A 25,799-nucleotide genomic window follows, 5' to 3' on the forward strand; every position below is an offset into this window, starting at 1 on the left:
CAACAATGGAAGAAGACCAGGAGACGCTTAGGTATTCCCTAACCTCGGACCTCTAGGAATAATTTACGAAACCTGAGAGGAGAGGTACACAGCAACATCAAGATGACTGGCTTCTAACATGTATTATACAGTAGCAGCTAAATGTCTTTATCAAAATTGAGGATAGACACAGCAAATTCAACCTAATTTTGAAAACTCTATGTCGTATTTTAGTTAAACTCATAATTAAGTGCTTTAATAAAAATTCTCTACTTCTCTTCAGGTCCCTGGAAAGACCCCTAGTGCCTTCCAGCCCATCCAGTGCTACAGGTGCTGATTCACCCCCTTGGCTAATTTAGAGGGACTGAACCTCGGGCTACTTCTGTGGGAAGACAAAATCCCAGCCCAAAAAGAAAAACTTCAGAGACTCTGTGTTGGAGGTAAGAGGAGTACCCTCTATAAATCAGGAAGGAGTAATATAATCTACCTCTAGGTCAGGCATTAAACTTTTTCCCTTACATCAGTGACCCTTGGGAACTTTCTCTAACTTGAGCTTCACTTGGGGGAATTAACAATATCCCATGCCTTATGGCAAACCTATAAAGTTGTTCCTCTTCAAAACAAGACACCATAAAGAAATCCACATATCTGCAAAGGAACAGCATCTCCAAGGAGCACCACCACAGCACAGGGAGTGATCCTACACTGATTACACCACCAGCTGTGAGGCACAGCTGGTTACAAATAGCAGCACCTCTTCCCTCCTTCCCAGATCTGCAGGTGTCAGCAGGGCACAGGCAGGATTAGACCTGTGGGTTTGGGGCTCCCTGACTGCTCCTCATCAAGCATCCAAGCTCCTGCTGCTCACTCTGAAGAAGTGCACCAGAAAAACTGCAGGAGGGAAAAGTTTTCTGTCAGATGTAGCCACTTTGGTCCAGGAAACTAAACACTATTGTAAGCATCAGGGGAAAAGTACTGTGGGAAGCAGAATCCTCTTTCTAAAGGGTAAGAAGAAATGGCTCGAAGGTTTAGACTCCCAAATTCACGTACAAGAATTTCAGCAACTTTGTCTTCAGTTGTTAATCATCTTGATGATTTCTCAGTAGAAAATGCTCAAATACAATTTACATTCAAGCTATTAAAAAGTTCTAAACAATTCCTAGGCTGAATGTTGCCAAACTATGTCAATTAAGAAAAAACAAAGGTATTCTTGCAAGAAGTACTGTTCAACAACCTGTAGTCTAAGGAAAATGTGCCAGAGAAATTAAACAATGGGGGAAAAATAGCCTATTTCCTTCAAGGGCTGGGTAAAAATCTCTGGAATGTGTGTAGCCTTCACTGTGTATTTCAGGGTGAACTCTTTCTGTGGTTCCTGTTTTCTGTAACTTCCTTCTAGTAACAGGGAGGCTCCATGTGTACATCCAGGTCCTCAGCTGGGGTACGCCAGTGTTGTCTAATGAAGTCAGTAACACCAAACTGATTTACAGTGGCTGAGGCACAAGCGTGTTGCTCTGAGCAGCACAGGGTGGGCTTTGCCCTACCCCAGCACCTGTCTAGCGGCCTCCTGCATCAGTGGGACTTGAAAAGGATCAGGCTGCACACAAGAGCTTGGATTTTCTAAACTGTGAATCTACCAAACTGATGCAAAGTTCCTGCCCTGTGGTATCACAGTTGCCTTTCTCTATTTACCATCTATATATGCAATAAAGCATTGGATGTTTAGCTGATCTGAAAGTTGAGGTGAGATATTCTAAGTTTATTCCAACACCAAATAATGTAATCTTTCTTTTAGCATCAAAACGTAAACTAAAAGGGACAATCACTGAGCTTGTTAAAACATTGTAACAAATCTACAACTCTTTGGTTCATGTTTCTGAATCATGGTCAAGTAAGAAATAGAAGTTAAACCCCTTACAGCATTGTAAAACTTCTCCCTCCCCCAAGTTAAGCACTAGGTAGTATACCAGAGGCAAGAAATCACTTTAGGGTTTGCACCTGGAACAGCCATGGCGTTTATCAGTCTATAGGCTATATTGAGTAATTTGCCAGGACCTGTTATTTTTGCTTTAATCATAAGTTATTCTGATCAACCGTCAAGTAAAATTGTTAAAGATGATAAACACACTCACGTATGCATTCACTGCAGATTTTTTGCTAAAACTCTGATTGTATATTGTCTATAACACAATTACATCTGTTGTCTACACCATAAGCACAACCAATATATAAATTAACACCCCAAACAAACTCCACCTAAGTTCAGGTAGCATTCAGAACTTGGCTTAGACTGAAAAAGATAACATAAGAATTTGAAAGCTGGAGTCTGCTGTATTTTGTTAACTCCTCCATAGCTCTTCAGAAATTCCTAATTAACACGTCACACAGAGTTAAACTTCCTTGCTTTTTTCATTTCCTTGGTTTTGTTCAGTTCCATAACTCTGTAGTGATAGAGCTTTATTTTTTAAATGTTAATACCAAAGTTAGTGTTTTCTACAGTACTTGAATAACAAACTTATATTGGGTTTAAGATAAGATTACGGAAAACTAGCTTTCTTTGCAGCTTTTAAACTTTCTATGTACTCTCATGCAAGCTCTGCAAGACCCAGATAATCAAACATATTCAGTCATGCTCCTAGTCAATTTCAGTAGGAATTAAACATCTACATATGGATCCATGCTGTTGTCTTCAACTCTGTGCCACAGTTTCCAGTGTATACAATAGAAGCAACACTACTTACAAACCTAAGGATGTTTGCAATAACTCACTCCGGTGTGTCTGAAGGATGGTCCTGCTGAGAGCTCAAGAAGGCAGTTGTGCATTTTTTTGTGTGTTTTGGTTGTTCTGTTTAAGAAAACAGCACAACAAAGCATTTACATAAGGCTCTATCTCAGAAGAAAGGGGCCCTTTTCTGAAGAAAACTGTCCACAGGCTCTGAGTTCCCTGGACACTTTTCTGAGCTAGAGGAGATTTCTCTCTCTGTACTCCCAATGCTTTAAGTATGCTGAAAACCTGGCCTAAGGCAAATGAGAGGTGGGGAGATGATACTGGAGCTGTAGTGCTGTGTTTTTCTTGCTGCAGTGACTGAAGCACTCTTTTGCTTTGGCTAAAAGACCATGCAGGTAAGCTACATCGAGCCATTCCAAAGCAACAGACCCCATGAGCAGCTAGGAAGTCTAATACCTGCTCATAATTAAGACCAGAAAAAATAACAACCAAGAAACTTAGTGGCTAATGATGTCCTATTTATAGCAGATTGACTGGAAGGCATCTTGTTTGACAAGACTGAAGGGTATATGAAGATAGATCATGTATGTAGTTTACCAATACCAGCATTCTGGGTGATCTGCGTCTTCCAATCCCTGTACTTGAAAAGGGGAAAGTAATGTGCTTATTGTTGCTATGAGATGTGAGGCCCTAGAGTCTGGGTTGTCCCTGGAGTCTGAATGCGTTCCAGAGGTTGGGTTTTGGGGTTGGTTGTTTGTAAAGGCAGGGTGGTATTGGTGCAGTTGTGTTTAGAGCCGGCATGTATTGGGGAGTGGGTGGTTTTGTGAGGGAGCCAGTTCTAGATTGGGTTCTAGCTCATCTTAGGGATCTAGGTCACATTCTTGCTCTATGTTTCTAGAGGGTGTTCTACATCACTTTATGGGTCTAGATTGTGTTCCAGATTACTTGTTGATTCTAGATCAGGCTCTGGGTCAGCACATGGTTCTGGAGTGCAGTTCAGTTCTGAGTTGGGTGTAGGTCCTGAAATCTACTTCCGGGGTTGCTCCTGTCTTCTCACAAGGATTTAGAGTACTTCCTGGTGATAGCAGTCTCCCTGGTTTTGTTTCCTTTTTTTTTTTTTCTTTTCCATGCATGCTTTTTTTATTTGTGGCTTTCCTGAGTTCAAGACCCATAGGATGGAGACCCTATTGTCCCAGAAAGGGCAGCTCTCCCAAGTTTCTAGTATGCTCACTCATGCTGCCCCTGTGGCCATTCTCTCCTCTGGAGACAAAATTGGTAACTGGGAACGTGGCAGGCTCTGACTTGCTGCTTTCCTTTGTGGCAACTGGTTGTCACCCTCCTGCTTCGATGAGTGTGTGCAGCTAGTCACACTCAAATTCATTGCTGTGGCAGCTGTTCAGTAAACTTTGCTGGGGAATCTGGTGCAGATTAGGTTTTGATGAAAGATTTCAAGATGTCTTCCTCTAATGTTAGCATACATAAACCTCTTGGGTTTATTTTATATTGCAAATCAGTAAGATAAGAATGCTTTTGCCTGAGGGGATGGAAGGTGTGCTGCTCCCATCAGGTCTGTGCTGTTCTCCAGCACCACATTTCTCCCCAGTCCTGTTCAACAACACCCACAGACTGTCACTAGAGGACATGGCTGTAAATGCCATGGACATGCTCGCAAGGCAATTATCCATTTCTCTGTATGACCGCAGCACTAGCACTTGAGTGTATTACAGGAAAATACTTAGAGCAAAACAGGATGTTGCAATGGGTACGTAGCTTTTCCTGAGCAAGGAGAAAGCAATGCATCACAGAACTTGATGATGTTGCTTAACATACAAAACACTCTTGGCTAAGAGATTAGATACAGTATGGCTGACTTGAATTTCTGGTTCTACTTTCTATTTTCCCTCGTCATCCAGCATACAGCTGGAAGTTACAGGAGGCAGCCTGGAATGCGGCTGGCTGGAAGTGGAGGAAGAGATCGCCTATACACAGCCACAACAAGGCTACAGAAGTGGCGGTTCCTCTGGCTCGATATACAGTGAGGAAAAACTTCCTCAAACTAGTTAACCAAAGCTTTTAGATTAATCTAATAGAACATCTGTTTTGATTACCGCGCTCATGATATTAAATCGCCTAACTAACCCTCCCACAAATTGCCCGATAGTATAAGCTTCTGAATGTAAATTGAGTTGTTACTCCTGAACGGCTTATCCCAGGCAAGGTGTGCTGGCAAAGACCGGGACCCCCGGTGGAAAGCTGCGGCCAGCAGCCCATCGTCTCCCCCTCCTCCCCAGAGTTCCTTGACAACCCGCAGCTCCCAACGCAGCGGGCGAGCAGCAGCTGCAGCAGCCGGAGCGCTCGGGGCGCGGGAGCGGCAGCCGAGGGCGACTCGGAGCTGCCCGCCGGCGGGGGCCGGGACCGGGGCCGGCCCGCCCGCAGGGGAAGCGGCGGCTGCCAGGGCGGGCGGAGTCGGAAGCACGACAGCACGGGGCGCTGGGGCGGCGCTGGCGGCGGCGGGAGGAGCTCGGCAAGAGCTGCCGTGCTGGGGTCGCGGCGCAGGGACGGAGCCGGGCAGCGCCGCTGCCGGCCCCGCAGCAGCAGCAGCAGCAACAGCAGGAGGAGCCGCCGGAGCCGCCTCCCGTCGCCGAGCGCGGGGAAACGCCGGAGCCGCTGCCCCGGGCGGCTCATGAGCGCTGGGCTGCGGCGCCACCGCTGCGTCCTGCCGCTGCTCCGCGGGTGAATGAACCTGTCCTGGCCGGCGACAGCGGCTTCGCCTTGGGCTGCGGCACCAGCCTCCCACCACACAAAATGGACGGTTTCGCCGGGAGTTTGGGTGAGCGGCGACGGGAAGCGTGAGGGAGAGAGGGCGGGACGGGGCAAGCCGTGCCGGCAGCCGCCCGCCCTGCCGCGGGGCCGGGGGTGCGCACCTGCGGCCGGCGCGGCTCCCGCTGGGGGTGCCGGTCCCGGCGGCTGGGGCTGGGCTGGGCTGCACCGCGGGGGCCGCGCGGGGCCGGGCGGGCGGCGGGGACCGGCCCGCGGGCGGGGGCTGCCCCGCGCCGCGGCGGCTGGGGCGACGCGGTGCTGGCCGGGCCGGTGCGTGCAAACAGCGCCCGTGCGGCGGCCGGAGGGGAGGGGAGAGGGAGGGGATGCCAGCGCGAAATCTGGTCAGCTTCAAACCATCTGTTGCGAGAGCTCCGGCTGCACTTGCCTCCTTTGTTCTTTCTCTCGTCGTGGGCTTGCCCTTCCCCAGAGTTAGTTGCTTGACTTTGGGCTGTTGCATTCGTTAAAAAAATTATTTTATTTTTCATCCCTCCCTTTTGCTCCGGGGGTGGGAGGCACCCCAGCCGGCCGCGTAGGCGCAGCGGGCCCGGGTGTCGCAGCGAGAGCGCCGGGAGCGCCTCTGCCACCGGAGCCCCACCGCCCCGGCAAGCCTTGAATCTACTCCCCCCGGGGCCCGGCTCCGGTCGGCTGCGGGATGCTCGCTCCAGCACTTCAAAAGTTGGGAGCGGTGACCGTGTCTGTGGTGGCGGGGGGAGTCAGCTACTTCCCGGTGGCCGTGCATCCCTCCGTGTGCCCGAGGAGTCCTCCTGGCTCCCCGAGCGTCAGGTTCCTCCCTTTGGAGTTGTGCTGCGATCGAAAATATTTACTGCTTGTTTATCCACTATTCCCAGAAAACTGACAGGTTTCATTCTCTTAAGTTTTGTTAAGACTGTGGCAAATTGTCATCAGTTTCTTAAAGATTCTTCACCAGCCCACTTTCTAAATGGTTTAAAGGACAGATTGCATGTAGTATGAAGTTGTCCTGATTAAAAATGGAAACTGAAAATGTTTGCAAATGTAAGACTTAGAAAGTATGTATGTTCCTATGCATTTTCTGGAAATTATAAGGGTGACATAGATCTGACCATTCCCTTTGTGGTGGCATCGGACGTGGTGCCTACCTGCCACTCTTTTTATATGCCTTCTGTTAGCTTTCAGCACTGATGCATCTATTACAGACATTTTGTGATCAAACTCACTCCATCTTTTCTAGAAAAATAAATCTGTGCCTCTAAAAATTAGATTAATTTATTTTTACAGCACTCCTGTGAAATCTGTAATAATAGTGAAGAGTTCTCAATTTTCTGGAAAAATTGACTCATTTAAATACTTCTGAGTGTGATTGTAACCCCTCAGGTTTTGAAATGTCAACTCCAGCATTTTGGGCACCTGTCCAAACCAAACTGGTGCACCATAATTAACAGTACGCTTTGGTAGTTTGGCTCTTTGCCTGATACACTCTCCTTGCTCAAGTAACTTCCATAGTTATTTTATAGCTGATGATCAGAAGGCAACACACGGAGGAATCATAGGGGTTCTGTTCCCAGTTTTCAGAGGGAAGGTTGTGCCTGTGGGTGACGTATGCAAATATGCCGCTGTTAATATTTATGAACCTTTTTACCCAGTAGTGGAACTGATCACCATATCAAAGGGCACCCATATTGCTTTTAACTCATGGAATACTGGCCCTGCTGAGGTAGATATTTATCAATAAGTGTTTTGTGTTATGTGTGGGGAAAACAAACAAACAAACAACAATTATTTTGAAATAATGAAGCATCATTTTCCTGCATGGAGGTTGCTTGTGGAGCTGGTTGGATGGCCCAGCACCTTGGGCTGGAGTAGTGGTGGGCTCTTCAGAGCATCCCCCTTGCCTTATTAAGGGAAGCTCCATCTGGGCCTTTAATTTGTTTCACTTTTTGACCAGAAAGGCACTGTGATTTTATTAGAATTTAATAGGGATTAAGCTTAGCTCAACTTTTTAGACCGTGTGTCGTGATATTCACTGTTAGCTGGCCTTCAATTTTGCTTTTATGGCAAGCGTGAATGCACAGTGGTTTTCTGGGCGTGGGCTGAGGAGGGGGCATTCCCAGAATCTTTAGCTTTGAAGCATGAAAGTTTGTGTGACTTTCTTGTTTCCAGGTTTGAATCAGCTGCTTAGTCCTTTTCTGTATTTATAAGCACTTGTTGGTTGCTCTAGCTGCTAACAAGCATGTAGTATTCACAAAGATGTGTGAATTGTTCTGAGATTTTTTTCTTCTGAATATCTCTAATTAAAATCTAATGGCCTGAATTTAATTAGCTTCTGCTAAATGTCTTTTAGGAAGGCCATAAATTAATGTAATTTAGAATGAAATGTAAAAATTAATTAAAATTATTGTTGGCAAAACTGTGCTATCTATGTATGTGCATGCTCAACCAGTCAAGCGAGATTATTAGAGAGCAAGTTGTCCTTTTAATGCCTCCTGTCATTATCTGGAAGGCAAAATGTTATTACAGATTGTGCCCTCCAGTGCAGGCAGAAATACCTTCTTATGCATCTCTTGCAGTTGAAAATACTTTATGCAGCTGTCTTCTTTTGGCTTCCACATTGAAATTTTTATGAGAATAAACAGATGAAAGAAACGATTTATATGTAATTTAGAAAAATTATTTTGGTTATTGGTTTAGTAAGTGCTTATGTAGCACTCTACTTAAGAGTGTCCAATTACTGCATAAAGTAAAAAAAATGTATGCATTATGAGTTAACTTGTACAGCTGAAATAGGTATTGATTTACTCTTTTGATAAAACACTGAGTTATTTCACGTTTACTGGGACTTCAGTACTGTTTCAGTATCACCAGTAGCAAAGTGGTTATTGAATCCCATTTATTGTCTCAAGTAGGACAGTCATACCCTACATTTGAGCATTTCCAATACGATGGTCATCAGAGTGTTGAATGGATTTCGGCCATCTGCTTTTTCAGATGCATCCCTTGAAGTGAAAGAAAGTGCTTCTGAATGAGAACAAGAAGTCCGGGAACTTGGACCGAGCGCCTAGGGTTGTGCTTTGTGCCCTTGCCCAGACAGGAGCACAGCATGGGTGTCTGGTTCCAGTTCTGCCAAGTGCTCTCACGTCTTAGGGTCCTGATCAAAACAACCCAAAGACAGCATCATCAAGGAAGAGAAAGCATGATTAATTGCACTAGAAGAATTGAGCGAGAGAGTTCTAACAAAAAAAAACCAAAACAAAACAACAAAAACCCACGAACCCTGAAAAACCTCTTGGTGCTGCAAACTACTGCCTGGCATCTCATCCACCCTCATACTGGTGCCTTTGAGCCAATGGTGAACTGGTTCAGAAAAGTCCAGCAGAGAGCTGTAGGACTGTAGAAGGCTGACAGTTTTGCCAACAAAAATTTTAATTTGTTCAGATCATCATTACATTCATTTATGACCTTCCTGCTCACCCCAGCTGTTTTGATGGGTTTCTGCCTAAACTGGCTTGTTGGAGAGTAGAAGTATGACAGGTGGTAGGAGAGAAGCAGTAGGAGCCCTCAGCTGAGGGTAGATGGGACATGGTGGCACCATGTTGTTACCTGCTCTTGGGTTGGCTTTGCTGGTTTGTGAAACTCCTGCATTGTGGAGGATGATGCCTTTCTGGGGCCTAAAACGTAACTTTCTGGTGCAGCTAATGCACGCCGTCAGTAGAAAGGTGTCACAGAGTGCTGCCTTAATATGAAGCATTTATCACTGTATCACTTCTCTGTGGCACCTCTTAAGCTGTTCATCTATCTTTCCGTAGAGTTAATTGACTAAGGTATGAGATCTTTTTGATCATACTAGATGTAGGCTTATGAAGAGTAAGGCACAACTGGCTGCTGGGATCTGGTGAGGGATGCACTTTGGTGGACAGCTTTCCATTGCTTTTAGCTGTCACATTGTTTTCCCTTCTGAGAAAGCTTCTGCTGATCGAGCTCTGTAACAATAACTCATTGTAAACAAAGATATGGAAGCATTCATCAGATCATTGTATAAAAAATGACTGCAGCCCTTTCCAAGTTTGTCACCAGCCTAAGATAATAACATGGTGCAAAGCATTTCAATAGGACTCTCTCCAGCGATGAGGTTTGTGACAGAGTAGTAACTAAAAAAATCAATGAAAAAGTCTCAACTTCTGAATTCAAACCATGGGTTTTGTGCAGCTGTACAGGATGCCCTGAAGCTGAGAAGTAGTATTTACTGAAAAATTCTCCATGATTGAAAACATTTTCACTGAGAAATTAAAATCAATCTTCTCTTGAAGCCTCAGGCAGGCATAAAAAAAATGAGGATTTTTTTTTTTTTCCTTAAGAAAAGAGTAGTTGACCTTATGCATTTTTTTCAGAGAAAGAGAAGGCAAAGGAGAGCTGTAATTACTTAGTGGAGGCCAACATTTTGCTCTACTGTTGATGTTATTTGAGGTACAACTGGAGAAATAATAAGAAAGGTTCACTTTTTCATTTTATGTAGGATCTACATACTGTTTTATCACTCTATATGTACTGTTACTAACTGCAGTGTATGTACTAGCTACTTACTGGAGGGATGGCATGTAGGTTAGTTTCTAATTCCCCGTCCCTATATTTTTATGCTGGGTATTGTGTAAAAGTTATTGGAACACATTGCTGTTTCACGGATATGTCGGGTCTGTATTGGGTAGCCATTGAGGCAGTGCTATGAATTTGGGCTGCTCTCCTGCACTGGAAGAACCGACAGTGTTTGTTGAACCTATGACTTTGCTGAAACCCAGCAAGTCTTCTCTAGAGCCCCCGGCGATGTGGACAGGTCTGCTAGAGGAGTCGGGAGAGCTTGAGCAGGGAGGATCTTGTGGTCACCAGTGCTCTGAGCCTGCAAAGTGTGTGTGCGTTATGATTCATCTCTGGCTGGGTTCAGTTCTAAGAAAAATGAGCATGTGGGATGACTATCTACAGCAAGTTGGGGTATTTGTCATTTATTTGGGCTAGAATATAAAATTGTACAGTTGGCCGTCTAGGCTGCAAAAGTGGCCGCGGTGCTGCAGTGCAATTGCTTGTAGCGACAATGAGTTCAGCTTATTTCTGGGGCTGTGTTTGTGGGATTGCTGCGTGCTATTGTCAGTGTGCTAGTCTTCTTAAAAATAAAAACTTTGGCAGGACGTCAGTCTGTCCTGCCTGGGAAGGATGGCCTTGGTTGGTGCCAGGGGTGATTAAACTAGCAGCAACGAAGGGAGGCTGTTTGCTTCAGAAACTCAGTGGTTGCCCACCTTTTGATGAAAGGGATTTAGTTCATGGGCAGCGAGGAGGAACCTTATGCTCTGTAGCCAGCTGAGAAGCAAAGGATTGTGTGTTTAAAAAACAATCCTTTTTTTGCACAGAGCAATTGGCAATATTTGGCCTGGTAGCGAGTAACACTCTCACTTTTAAAAATAAAAAAAAGGAATCAGAATGCCAAACACAGGAGTGTCTATTAGAAAGATTCTCTTCTCTCTCCTTTAGAAAGGCTTTTAATGCCTGGGATGCTGAGAAGCATTATTGGCCTCACAGTGTATTTTTCATACTTTAACTTAATATTTTTGATATGGGAAGTACAGTTATCTGACAGGATTTTCTCTTGCCCGAAGAACTTACTCTGAAAGGATTTCTTTTTTTCTGTGCTTTGTATCGTGAGGTATGTAGGAGGGGGAAAAGTGGTTAAGAACAATGCTCTTCCAAATCCTCTGAAGCATTGTTTTGTTTTGTAAGCATCATTATGTTGGTAATCCTGATGTTAGTACTGTACAGGGAGATCCTGTATGTCACTTCTTGCTCTTCAGAGTAGCTGCTTCCCGTCTTGGTATGGTTTCTATCAATTATTGAGGTTTATTTTCCCCTTCTCTCTTTAGGTTCTTGCTAAATCTAATCCTTAATGAATGTGATTTTAAGGCCAAGAATGCTGTTCCTCTTTTACCCACACATAATGTAATAGGAAGGGTGTTAGAGGGTAATTAATTTTATAGCACATGGCATGTACGATGACAGTGCAAGTCTCTCTGTTCTTCCTAGTGTTGAGTGTTTCTAGTAGGGACATTCTTCTGTTTAGAAGATGAGAATTGCCTGATAAACAATTTTTTATAAGCTTCGCTAACTTCCTTTTCAAGAAATCTTTCTACAGTTACTTCTGAGCTCAGGTGGGGCCACCGCTCACCTCGTTTTTCTTCTCTGTAAACAAGTGAGCACAGGCACCAACAGTTTAAAGAGGAATTGTTAGCCTTTTTTTTTTTCTTTCTTTCTTTCTTTAATCTGCTTGTTTAAATGGATGCAGAATTTTGGTTTTCTAGGGTTGGATGGATATGTGGAAACAGCATGCTGCAATGTGCAAGCTCTTCTGACAGTTTTGATTCATCTTTAGGAAACACACATGTCCACTCATGTAAAACAGTTGGGTTCAGAGAGGAGCTTGCAGTCTGAGCTGGTAATTCAGCCAGTCAGTGGAAGTAAATGGGTGGTGCTGCTGGAGGGGTGGGATGGGAAGAGAGACACTAGAGACATTAAAGGCCTGAGTTTATTGCTAAATCTTGGAACATATGAAATGTTTTTCGCTTCTGGTTTTGCTCTTTGTTTTTTTCCTTCCTAGCTTTTTATCTTCCTCCTTCTCACTCCCCCTTTACTTATTTTCTTTAATAGTTTTTCTTTTTACTCCATGTTGTGAGTATTCATGCTACATACCATCAGTGAATATGACAATATTCTTTCTAAGCTTTCTGCCCTAAGACTTCTTACTGGGTTGGATGAGATAGGTTTTTTATTAGTTTTTTGTGATTGTTTTGCCTCTCAGTGGGTTGTCTCTTCTGCTCACCCTCAATAGTTTCAGCCTAACTTGTTTACTAAATATAGCTGTGTCTTGATGTTCTTTAGCTGCTGATTTCCTGACTACTCTCCTGACTTTTTCATGTCTCTACTGCTCTACTTTGCATGACAGTGCTGTTTATTGGGAAGGAGATTTTTCTTTTTTTAGCAAGTTTTGGAAAATCCAGTTTTTTTCTGTGATGATTGTCTACACTGCTGCTTTGTCCTGGTTAGTGATGTGGATTGCACGGTCTTGCAGCTTTTAGGCAGGATATTCTTGAGTGCAAATCTGTCTTATTGTAGAAGTAGGCTTACTCTTTGTTTTTTATATGGATTTTGTTTAGCTTTCTGGAGCTGCTTATACATGTGTATTACTCTTACACATAATAACAGTGCAGTGGAGGGGGTAAGAGAGGAAGCAACATAGATATGCTCTATAAACAGTTACAATGTATTTTGGAGAGGTACAACTACCTTGGATTTCAAATGTATGAAATCGGAGAAAAATAGTTAGTGTTGTGTCTTGCCTGATTCTCTCTTGTTTCACTGAAACTCAGCTCCTAGCTATGAATGCAGTGCTCCAGCCTGGAGCTGGTTTCCACTTCTCCTGCCAGTTTCTTTGGGATTAAAAAAAATAAGGGGTGGGGGGCTGAAACCAAACTGTTTTATGATTGAATGTATTTTGGATTTGTGTAAACAATTTTAATGCATCAAGCTAAATTGGCAGGCTTTCATAATTCTCTGGGAAAATTGGGAGTTTGGAACCCAGTGGATAAATTAAAGTCATAAGTGCTTCCGAGCCCCAGATTTGGCTCCCTAAAGGGATGCTGTAAATTAGTTAGGACTAGAAATGTGGTTTAGTTAAAGTAAATGAAAATGCTTTTTCATGAGAACTTCATAATTTTAAAGACAAAAGATCTGGATTTCTTTATTCTGAATTGAGGACACAAAAGCAAGAAAATAGCTATTAGCAAGGGAAATTTATGTTTGCTGTCCAAACACAAGAGGTAATGATTTCACCACTTTTTGTGTTTTTTAATGAAATTATGACAAAAGGGTAATAGAAATTGTTTATAAATGCATAATTTCAGTCAACTGCTGAGGTAAGCAGGCGCCCACAAGCGTAACTGCATTAACAGTCCCAAGTATATGTAAAATGAATGCTAGAACTATTAGTTTGTGCATGGCTTACTGTATGGTACAATTTTTTTTTCTCTCTTTCAAGGACAAAAGAAAAATGTTGCATTTACGTCAGGGTTCTGATGAGGCCTATTGCTGTACAAAACAACAGCAGTAGGGTGGGCTGCAGTTGGTTTCCTTCCCCCTTATTCATGGCCACAAGCAGACCATGCTGTTTTCTTAAGAGGTTTCCTGTTTTGTGTGTTATATGGATCTTTAGTTAATTAGACCACTGAATTTCATTGGCAAGTTCTGCTTAAAAGTGGCAGAATAAAGCCAAATGTTTTTCTTGCAGGTTCAGTTTTTTGAGGATGGATGTCACCTCCAAAAGTTATGTTTTTTAAAACTCTTATTATTCATCTTGGAGTACTTCTGGTTTTATAACTACTAGAATTATAGTCTTGATCATTTAGGTAGGGCATGGTTGACATAATTCCTTTCCAGAAGCAGTAGATATTGGAAACCTGACCATATGGAATGGAGGGGGAAAAGTGTCGCTATTACAGATTTTGTTTGATGTAGCTGTGGTGAAATCACGCACTGAGCCGGAGCAGTTCTGAGGTGACTGCTAGACACGTACATCCGGGCTTCTTTGGGAGTAAAGTCCACTTCAGGTGTGTTAATGTGCATTACAACTTTTATGGTTTGGGATTTTTTTGGATGCAGTTTGAGTGGAGTTTCAAGAGAGCGTTCCTAAACTGTGCTTCTTGGTGTTTCCAAAAAGAGGTGTGGGAAGGAGGAGCCTTCAGCAGTATGAACCATAAATTAAACTCTTTCAGCTGCAAGATTCAGAGACATGGCAATACTCACATCTGCACAGTATCACTTAGCTTTTTTTAAACAAGAACTCTAACAAGGAGAAAGTTACAACTTTGTTTAGCTATGAAATTCTGCATTGAACTGCTGTTGCCTCCTCTCTCAATGTGTACCATGCAAATGCCATCAGAAGTATAGCAGGAAATCAGTGGTTTTGTGTGGCTGTAATGTTTGATTTCTGAACTCTAAATGTGTCTGTTAAAGTCATGAGGCAAGGGGGACAACAATAACAAGCAGCCCAAAATATTTGCCTATTTTTTTTTCCACAGAATACAAGTGAAAGAGCTCCAAGTCCTTATTGACAGGTTTGCAATAGCTGTAATAAGCACTGATTTGAGATGGTTTTAGACTCATGCACCTTGGGATTTGTGATAGGGAGGATTTCTGCGTGTCTATTTTCTAAACATTTAGCATGTGGGATGGTATTTTTTCATTGAAGTGATAGGACGTATTTAAAAAAATGACTAACTGGCATTGCTGTTTTCCACATTTGGATTTTGTGCTATATCTTCTATAATCTGTGACTACGGTATTTGCTGAAAGATGCTCAGAGGGGTGGAGCGTTGGTTAGCGTGGATAAGGCAGCAGTTATGACTATACTGACAGTCTGCTTGTTCTTTGCTTACCACACTTCTTGGACTCAACTGTTGTTAGAACAGTGAATGTCTAATCTGAATATGTAAGTTGCTTTTGGATGTGGATATGGTGAAATGCTTAGAAGCTGGATTTATATCAGTTTATTCTTTATACTAGAGTACTGGAGTAATAAAGCCATTTATTAAGCCAGTGTACGCTTGATGGTGGTATTCCTGATGTAAATATGGCTTTTTAAAAAGTATTGTTTGTGTTAGGGGAGCTGCTGTTTTTATCTGTTAACACTTTTATTTTAAATGGTTTTAATGTCTTTTTAATTGGCTTGGTTTTCTGCAGAAACTACTATAGCTTAGGCATTTAGTGTGAAGCTTAGAAATACCAAACTCAGAACAAGGATTCAGGTACATGTGTTCATTTTCCAGGAGGAGCTTCCTGAAGGATATATGCCTTTTCTGCAGCATCCGTCCCAGGTTGTTTTCCTTTTGTTTCTCAACCCGTAGCAAAAATCTGTTGTAGCTGACATGGTTGAGGACCCAATTTATGACAAACCGGGTTGGAGGGAATAGGAACTGCACAAAGATACCATGTTGTTGCAGGATTTATGGTGAAATGTGGTTGAAGGTCCAATGTGCCCAGTGGTGATGAGGCCAGATCCAGTAAGGCAGGGTAATATAGATATTTATATAATTCCTTGTGACTTCAGGTTCTGCATAACAGTGTAGTATTCTCTAATTGGTGACCAATGACAGAACCTGAGGGAATGGCAGGAAGATGTGCCAGGGGAGGTTCAGGTTGGACATGAGGAAAAGGTTCTTCCCCCAGAGGGTGGTGGACACTGGAACAGGCTCCCCAGGGAGATGTCACAGCCCCATGCCTGACAGTGTTCAAGAAGAGACTGGACAAGCCCTCAGACACATGGTGTGAACTGTGGGGCTGTCATATGCAGGGACAGGAGTTGGACTCGATGATCCTCGTGGGTCCCTTCCAACTCTGGACATTCTGTGATTCTAACTCCACAACTAGACCTGTGTTTCGCAACTTTGGTAAACTAACAGAGCTGGGTTCTCACAATTTCTGTTGTAGGTGTTTGATTTATACTTCTTGTTTCAGTTCTGTTTGGTTATAAAAATCCTGTAATCATTCACGTTACTTAAAGACTTTGATGTAATGAAACTCTTACTGGTTATTTATGCTAGTATTGGAGAGAGGAGGTGGGAAAGATATTGATGCAGGTTAAGGGGGTTAAATATTCCAGGTAATATCTGCATCAATTACTTCTTTAGAACTGTTAGTTACATACAGCATATGGCACAGGAGGGAAAAAAACCATACTGTCCTGGTCTTTCGGGAGTGGCAATTTAATACATTTAGATTAAATATTTGCAAGAATCTGATCCATAAGAGGGGGTAGCTCTTGTTATGCTGTTGCATACCTGTCTCAGCTTGTAGGCTGAACAGCTTTGTCATTGTGGGTCTTGAAATTATTTGGCATGTGTTTTGGACATTTTTTTGAAGATAACTTAATGTATGGTTCTACATTTCACTGTGGTGTTGTTTAAGTAGGTAAGTGGGGTCCTGTGCTTTGATGCATCAGTATACATCCTACTAAAGTTCTATTTAAAAAATATATTTCCAACATAAATCATAATCCTTCTTGGCTTTTTGTTTCTTTTTCTGTTCCAGGTCAGTGGTGCTTTCTATGATATCAACATGCTAGTTTCCACTTAACCTGATTTTGTGGGCCCCTTTGCAGTAAAACTGCTGACTCTTTCCTCGAGTGAGAGCTTGGAGCTCTGGTCTGGGTGTCTATATTGCTTTATGCCTCATTTGGAGCCTGAATCCCAGCCCTGAGAGGTGCAGGGTAGAGGCTGGCTTGAATTTGCAGAGAATGCTGTGATCCTTCTTCCATAGTGGAACCCACTAAAGACACTTGCGAACTTTTAATTAATATTGAGGATACTTGCAGGAAAAAGGAAAGGTACATGCAGGGTCTGTTCTGTGTAAATGTATTTCTAGTATTTCCAAGGGAACTTTGGTACAAAGGTACTCAAGCTGTGGGCATCAGATTGGCAGCTGTTATCCATCTCTGATCTCACTGTGCTGCAGAGTGGTTTATTTTGGGTTAAATATCCTAGTGTGCATTAGCAAACACAGAAGATAAGGTTTGCTTGAAGGAACTGTACATCGCTATTTAATTGACAAATTATCCCAATGAGTTGTATGTTATTGGATGGGACTTAATCTGGTATCCTATTTTCTGAACTGGGATGAGGGACAGGGTTTTTTTTTTGTGTGAAGTCATCTGAGTTTTGAACAGCTTTTTGATCATTCATTTCATATGTGTGTGCACCAAGATCGTGGTTCGGCTACAAAAAAGTGTTTATGTGTATTGTGCTCTGTTCTTAGAGGATTATGAGGTTGGGAGAGTATTTAATTTGAATTTTAATAGTCAAATATTGAAGTATTCATCCATCTCAACCATGAAGGGGGTAAGCTATTTAGTCCTGTGTTAAGATATTTCAAAACATGTGCAGGTACAGGTTGCCAGCTGTGCGAGCACCATGCAGTGTCTCTTTCTCTGTACCTGCAGGAAGCCTTATGGCTTAATGTGTGACCTGTTCCCGAATATGGCAGGAGCTGTGGGAGGGAGGGGAGGCTCTCAGCTGCCAGGTGCTCAGAACCCAGCGTGATCGTCTGGGACCAGCAAGCAGTTGCTTTGTGAGAGGAAGAAAGTTGTGTAGTGCACTGAGCAAGAGAAAGTCTCTAAACAAAGTGTGAATGTGCAGTTTGCCCCCACACAGGGATCACTCAGGATTTTTTCCTATTGGCTTTACGGGGGGCTTGGACTTTTGATGCTCTTGTATTTGCTCTGTTTCCTCCTGTTTATTTGTCAAGTTTTCTTGTTTTTAAGTGGTACTGAAAGTGTGGGCCACCAAAGAGTTAAATATCTGTCCTTAACTCAGATATTTATGGGTTGTTAACTATATATTTGAAATTCTGGCTATGCTCAGGTCACTAATAATTGAAAAAAGAGTATCTGTTAGTGTTGACAGAGCAGAGTTTTTACCTGTTATTTCCCTCCCCTGGAGGAGACCTATTCCTGTCCTTGTCCTGCTCCAGATCTGAGTGTCCCCGTCTTCATGCAGGGGTCCCTGTTGGCCCCACACCGGCAGAGCTGGACACAGCTGGCTTCCTCAAAGCCTTACAAATTCAGGGTAAGGGCAGTGGAAAGAGGGGCGGTCTCATGTCCATGCAGGTGAGATTTGAACCCCAGATGGGACTTGACTTATTTGATCATCCTTCCCTTCCCCCGCATATCTAAATATGGTGACTTGAAACCTTCAGAGATATGAAAATGAGAACTACTGTTTGTGTGCTCTCCGGCTATCGGTTGTGGATATTGGTTCTGTTATTGCCTAGCTAAATAATAAAGGTGTGTATGTAGAGGTTCTTGCTAATATGCTTTGAATTATCTGTGTTTACGTAATTTATTATTTGCAGTAGAAATTTCAATTTCTGGTTCCTATAGCTATAGCAGCTTTACCAGGAAAAGGGCTCTAGCTTGGCTGCTGTTTTTGTGAATTAATGGCAACATTTGCTGTTTACTTTTTATAGACCACAAAGGGATGTTTTTCCAAAGCTATAGATAAAGTGACAAAGGGAATTGTGAGAAAGCAAGAGGGAATCGGCATACACAGAGCATTTGCAGCATGTAGCATGGATTGTATTTATCAGTATATGTGGATTTGTGTTTGATCTGCCTTTCAGCCTGAAGTTGAACAGATAATATTTGAGTAGCCCTTATTTTTGTTTCCTGAACTAATTGGGAAGTTTCCATACTTTGGTGTGTGCATATATATCCCTCCTCCTCTGTTTTAAAGGGGTTGAAGTCTGTCTTTTTCGTTCATTATTGAGCATTTCAAAGAATAGTAATATCTTACATTTTCAGCAGTATCTACAACAGGTCTTTTTGTCTTCTACAAGAACTGCATAAAACTGTTACATAGTGCTTCTATAATCCCACAGATTAAAACTCAAATACCTTCAAAATTAAACTAATTAGCAGATAAAAATCTTTACTAGAAAGAAGTGACTTGCTTAAGATGAACAAGAAGTTACGGCTTGGCAAACAGCTCTTCTGTACTATCATATCATCTTTGTGTGTGTATTTTTAGAAGAAAAATGGATAGGGTTGATGTCATCTAAGAGCTGCCTGTTTACTTTTAACTCTTCTTCATCAGTGTAATTACCCTGGGATGTTACAGACCCTTGAGTTGCATTGCTGGCTGAGCAGCCTTGGGTACCAGCTTCTACTTTTGATCTGCATCATTCTCTGTTATGAAAGAGGTGTAGAAATAACCATTTCATAGTGATTTTCATCATTGGCTTTGATGTGTACATGTTAATGTTCCCTCTTCTGTGCAGGGCATAGTACATGTAGTATCCAAGGTTCTCCACTAAACTCCATGAGGAATGGCTGGTCGGTGGCCTTGAGCCACCTGCTACCCATGAACACCACTGTGCTGGGAAGCAGAGCCGGGTCCCCACCAGGATTTGGGGTGACTCTTCTGGAGGATAACGCTCAAGGTGTTGGCTCCAGATGAAAACCATCCCCGTGGCTGTTTCTTAACCCTGCTGCACATGTGGTCCTAAGCTGTGTCTGGGAAAGCTGGAGATGGTTGTGTGACCACAGAGACTTCTGCTTGCATGAGAACAGGGGATGCGTTAATCAATGGATATTAAGTAGAGTTTTGGCTTGCTGTGAACAAGGAGCACTGTAGTAGGGAAAGGGAGGGCCCCTGGAAGAAAGGCTGCAGATTAGAGGCTGTGGGAGCCTCACTGGGCTCCTCTCTGGGAAGTGTCACTGGGATAGTGACAACCTGCGGCTGGCTGGAGTGGTGTTGTGCAGAGCAGCTCCCATTTCTTCCTGCTGTGTGGGGCTGACTTAACATGTGCTTCTTACTGTAAATACTTAGATTTTTGAACACTGTAGAATTTTGTAGAACTTCCTCTACCCTGCCCCTCACCCAGTGTCTATATGGATGTTGTGTTGCACGGTGAGTTCTTTTTACATTTTGTTCCTTGGGGAATATTTTCTGTCTTTCACTGACTGCCATTTAACTTCCAAGTTTTTGCTGAAAAATTCTTGAGGTGGGTCTTGACTATTCTTGCTATTAGCTGCAAGACTGAACTCTAATCCTTGAAGAGGAGGCAAGGAAAAGTGATGATCCTGCCAGCATGCCTGACAGCAGAAAAAGATGATACTGCAGTCCTCCTTTGCAGTGCTGCTTTGCTAGGGAGAACGAGGGGAACTGGAAGTGACATGCACTTTACATTTCTTTTAATACATTAAAATAAATAAATGGTGAAATGGGGAGGCTTGTGGCTTCCTTAGCCCCAGCTGGTGACTGCACTCCTGTTGCTGCCCTAGCTTGGGCTCCCCAACAGCATGTCCCTGACCTCGTGGTGGGGATGGAATAAAATCATCCCTTTAATCTTGGGACCATTGGTCCATGCAGGCAGCAGGGCTGGTGCAGACCTGCTCTGCCAAGCTTGCTTTGTCAAAATCTGGGGGTGCATAATGTGACTCCCTGTGTTTTCCTACTGTGCTCTTGGTTATTGTGGACTATTTTACATCATGTCACTCTTTTTCTAACCTGTACCCTCCTTGGATGTTGACTTTGAATGGTTTCAGCATTATAGAAGCAATTTTCTGGCTTCTGGAAGCAGCTGTTAGAATAGGTTTTAGGAATTTAACTTTTGTGCTATTTGCCATTAGTATTTTCGAAATTGAAAACTGTGTCATGTTGATGCTCCCAGAACTTGATGTGTTGCTGGGCCATTTCTAGGGACCTTAGAGCAGGAGTTGCTGCTGCTGTACCATACTGGCTGTTCAGTCCAATAAGGATCTTCAGTTCTCCGCTAACAAGAACCATCCTTACCAAATAGGATGATGGCTGCAATATGGGTTTCTTCTTTCCCCTGTTCCCCTCTTTCAGTTTTGCATGATGTAGTAAAAGCATCAGAAAGACCATTTTCTATACTATCATAACACTTGAAGTAGGTAAGTTTCTACTTGTTTTTAGGGACAGTTTACTCACAGTTTAGTGAATTAAGAAAATGTTTTGTTGATGTTTGTAAACTACACTTCTAGAGTTCCTGGAAGTTCTTACGTGTGTGGGGTTGTTTTGATGTTTGGCTTTTTCTTTTTTTCCCCTCTTTCTTTCTCTACTCACCCCTTCTCTCCCATAGTTAATGCACTGTAAGATGACTTTTGACTATGGAAATATTACGCAACTTGATTTTGCAAAAATAGAGCTATGCTTTTTAACATATGATGTATAATCTTATTTAAAAAAAATAGTGAAGAAGCTTTTTTAATATACTGTAAGGTATGTTCTACTACTTTGTTAATCATTATGTTCTGATTATTTTGTTTGGCATGACTCATTTTTCCAAGGACAGCAATTGCAGCAATTACAAATGTACAACAGGAAGCTTAGAAGGAAGTGCAACATCAGATCACTGAAGGTTCTCTGCTGCTTTCATGGTTGATTTTTATGTTTCTGCGGTGTTAAAGTTAATGATTTCTTGCTATGCATGTTCTGTTTCCCATGCATGGTGTATATTGTGTCAGCTTTATTACTGAGAATGTTTTTTGAACCCACGTGCATCAACATAATTAGTGGGGAATGTGTATTTGGCTTTGTAATTGAACACACAGTTGTATTATATCTAAGTGCTTTCTAGTGCTGCATTTTGTTTATCTAGGAAGTGACCTTTAGTAGCCCTATAGAACAGTTAAAATTATCGAGAGGTAGTGCAGTTTTTCTGCCACATATTATCTTGTTATTGCCCGATGTGTTCTTCTGTGGTAATTTTGCATTCCTCTTTCTGCTCTCTCCAGTAAGCCTTAGAGAGGACCTGCACATTGAGCAGTTCAGCTACTTCATACCTACCAGAAGAAACTCAGTTTTGGTTTTGAGGCAATATTTATAGTCCTTTGGCAGATGATTGTTCCTGTTTGTACGAAAACATTACTGAAAGTGGCGTTGAGGGCAAACCAGATGGACTCAAGTTCTGCCTGCGTTTTCACTATTGTCCCTCCTTGGACCAGGGACAATGTGGTGCTGCCTTTGGGACCAGGCTTTGCTCTGTGGGTGTAAGCTCATCTGTGTGGTCCCATACTGAGCTGGACCCCATCTGCAGGTGTTCTCCAAAACTCGCGTCTCAAACGATGTGGTGAGTGAGGCTGTGCCGGGGGACCACAGAGGGTTGGTGAGAGGCCGCTCTGGCAGCAGAGGACGACAGGTTACCCATTGCTGTTCAAGGAGAGGGCTCTTCAGTGTGGCCTTCCACCTTGGGGAAAAAAAAATCCTTTTTATTTTACTTGTCAGCTCTTATAAACTCAGTCTTCAAGTGGAGACTGAGTAATGGCTGCACTTGAGAGGAGAGGAATGAGAAAAAGGAAAGGTAGGTGCTTGAAGCCCGAATGATGTCTTGTACAAAATGTTTAGGATTAGCCATATGCCCATCAGCATGGCTATGTTTCTGCAGAAAACAGGCTAATTGGATTGCTGTTAGTGGCTGTATAGGAGGTTGCTAGAAGGATAAATTTGTCATCTTATCTCTCGAGGACAGAAGGCATGGGTCTTGTAAGTGACCAGGCAGATGGTGGTCTAAAACCTTGGTTTGAAAAGTGTAGAGAAAATGCCATGCATGCATCTGCCCTTTTGAAGAGGTCTTGAGTGGGGCTTGGGGGAGAGGAATTAGAAGGTGTTTCTGAGGGCTTGTGTGCTGCCTGGTAGGGCGAGGCTGTGGTCTGGTCCCCCTCTGCAAAGACCCATCTCTCTGCGTTGTGGAGCTCCTGTCTGCCAACGTGGCGAAGTCACTTCTCACCCCAAAGGGGAAAATACGCCCTCATAGTATGGCTGTGGGGCTGATGCTGTGAGGGAGGAAAAACAATTTGGTATGGTGGTAGAGCAGTTGGGGAGCCAGTTGGGTGCTGTGGGCCATCCCTTTTCCTCTCTCCAAACCTGGCAGCTTTCTTCTCTCTCTCTTCCTTTTCCTTGACTACTTCCCTTCCTTCTTCTCACGTCACTGTCCTCAAAAAAGGCATGTGGAAAGAGAGATCAGGTGCTCCCATCTTGAGAATGGATTTTCCTTTCCAAAGCCTTCTGAAAAAAGTGAATATGTAGAATTAGGCTATGTCATAGTGTAATCTCAAAAAAAAAAGATATATAAACAAATGTATTACTATTTTTGAACCAAACCAACCCCAACCTTGAATGCAGCTAATTATATAATTATCCTACTTGATTATCATTATTTGTGTAGTTGTCTTTATTAAGGCAGTTATGCATACATTACAGATGAGAAAATGTATTTTAATTCAGTTTTATTGTTGCTGTGTGCTAAAAAAAAAAAAGCTAACCTTATTCAGTCTCTTAGCATTTATATTTTTTATGGTAATAGCCTCAAATTAATGAATTAATAACTTGAAATTTTGTTTACAAGACCAGATTTCAAACCCCATTTTATAAAGCTAGTATATTCTGGAGCAGATAATCATAAGGAAGACAAATAAGTATCAGATTACAGAAATTTTCTACATTAAGAATGACCATATGTGCCTTTGAATAATTCCAGATGGAAGACTGCTAGTTTACAATTTGTTGTTTTGGATTCAATTTCTTCAGAATATTTTTTTTTTCCTTTTGTAAACAAGCCAATCCACAGGTGTATTACAAGCACAAGAAAATAAAGGAATGTATTTGGTTTGCTAGGTTTATAAATCTAAAGTTTTCACCTGTTTATTCTCCTCTCCCACCCTCCATGGTTGCATGGCTGAGCTATCAGGGTTGTGTCAGATTTAGATTATTTGTACAGACCTTTATGTTATCACTATGTAGTCCCTAAGTGATCACATTTGTAGTATGATAACTTAATGTGTCTTTTTAAGAAGCATATTCAGATGCTTATCAAGAGTCTTCATAGAGCGAATGTGAAACCTTTCATATAAAAAGGTAAATACTTGAGAAAGTTATAAATTTACCACTATTAGGCAATTGTTTTGCAACCTTGGCTCTGACTGCCAACACTAGTGCTCCCTGCAGCTGCTTTTGAAAGAAAATACACTCTGAGAGCATGACAGCTTATTTTCTGTAGTGATTCCCTTCTCTCTCAGAAAAAAAAAAGTACTTTGTTCATCATGTAATATTAAAGACCCTTTTGTTACAAAAGGAACCTTAGCGATAGGCATAAGCTTGTTTCTTGTTGACAAAGGCCGTGTTTAAATATCTCATCCCAGTAGTTGCAGCTGTACTTCCCTGGTAAGGTGAGAAAAACACAATTTCAGCTTATATTTAATGAAGTCTCAACTCTTCCTGTATCCGAGGTTGCTTGGGACTTCCTTGCTTTAGGAGTTCTCTCACCGTCCTGCGCTGGGCAGCTTGATCATTCTTGATCCCCACAGGGAATGCCTGAATAACATTTCATGTCCTTAATAGTGCTTGTTTGCTTATTATTTATGGTAAGGCACTAAGATATCCCAAGGTACTTCAGGATGATCATTGTAGTTCTTACTGTGCATGTCTATTTGTGTTTTCCATGGGTTTTTTATTTAATGCTTCCCCACACATTTTTAACAGTATTTTACAAGTCAATATTGTAGGAAATAATGGCTGTAATAGATCGTTTATTATTAATGTCACTCAGAGCATCACATGGGGGCCATGTGTAACTTCTTAAGAACACAGATGATGAGTGTGGCATCAAAAGTGCCTAAGTTACTTTTTCATCTCCATCCTCCCTTATTTTATTTCTACTGCCACAGTCAAATCTGTGGAGTTTAAGAAAGGCTATGTACTGTATTTGCTTCATGGCAGAGGAAGTTATAGTATCTAGTCTTGGCCATGACAGTTAAAAAGTCAGAATATCTGGAAAACTCATTTTCATGGCTGAGAACTTGATCCTTCTTTTAGTACTTCTTGGGGCTAAAAATGTTGTTTATTGATTATTCAGGAGTCATGTGAAGTATAAAATGGAACTTTCAAAGCCTTGTGGCTTTTGAGCCTTTATAAGCTCACCTCAATGACTTTCAACTGATCATTAAGTAAAGAGGTTCTTCATATGCTTTTGTGAGGTATTAGCTGTTTTGTCTGCAAAATGTAGATTTTTTTTTTTAATTAATGTAAGAAAACAGAGTTTTGTGATATGTCTCTTATTCCCATTTACATTTATTGTAAAAAATATGAGCATTTAAAAAAGATCAGATCAGTTTCAGCCAATGTTACAAGTATGTGCATTTTAAGAGAGAAATCATCTTGATTTCTCAAGAAACATCATATTTTATATCATCTTTGTGGAAAAGTGCAACTTGAGTAAAATAGTTTCTGGAGTACAGAACCTACTGTACAGTGCTATTTCTGAAATACTGCTAGGAAAGAGGCCAGGATTAGAAGGAGAGCAAAATTTAGCAGTATGGAGGACTGGGATTGCTAATGGTAAGCATTTTCTCATGCTTGTGACTGTACTGTTTTTACACAGAAGTCTTTTAAAATGTTCGGAGGAGGGATAATGTGATATGCCTCTTTGGAGTCAAGTACTTCTGTGGTCATCTTTGTCAGTGGTTCAAACTTTTTTTGGACTGAATTCCATTGTTTAAAGGATTTTGTCACTATTCTATGAAACCTTTGTCCCAGCCCTTCAACACCTTAGATGATAACAGTCCTGTGCAGCTCAGTACTCCAGTTGACTGACTCGTGTCTCACTTCATGTGTAAGTTTAAACATGTTCACAAGCCCCTGCATATAAAGAGGAGGGTATTTCCATGCAGTTGTTTTGAGGTGCCAAGGAATGAACG

At 42.2% G+C, this 25,799-nt stretch overlaps 1 protein-coding gene across 1 annotated transcript in view; it reads left to right on the forward strand.

Moving 5' to 3' along the window:
- Window positions 1–5,182: 5,182 nt before the first annotated feature.
- The window catches only part of EML4 (EMAP like 4), a 160,851-nt gene continuing 140,234 nt past the window's right edge, over window positions 5,183–25,799 (forward strand). Inside the window, exon 1 of the mRNA XM_065833364.2 lies at window positions 5,183–5,534. Coding sequence (XP_065689436.1) covers window positions 5,510–5,534 — 25 coding nt within the window. The 5' untranslated portion in view covers window positions 5,183–5,509. The remainder of the gene's footprint in view (window positions 5,535–25,799) is intronic.

This window comes from Patagioenas fasciata, chromosome 3 (genome assembly GCF_037038585.1).
Source record: "Patagioenas fasciata isolate bPatFas1 chromosome 3, bPatFas1.hap1, whole genome shotgun sequence".
NCBI classification, from domain to species: domain Eukaryota; kingdom Metazoa; phylum Chordata; class Aves; order Columbiformes; family Columbidae; genus Patagioenas; species Patagioenas fasciata.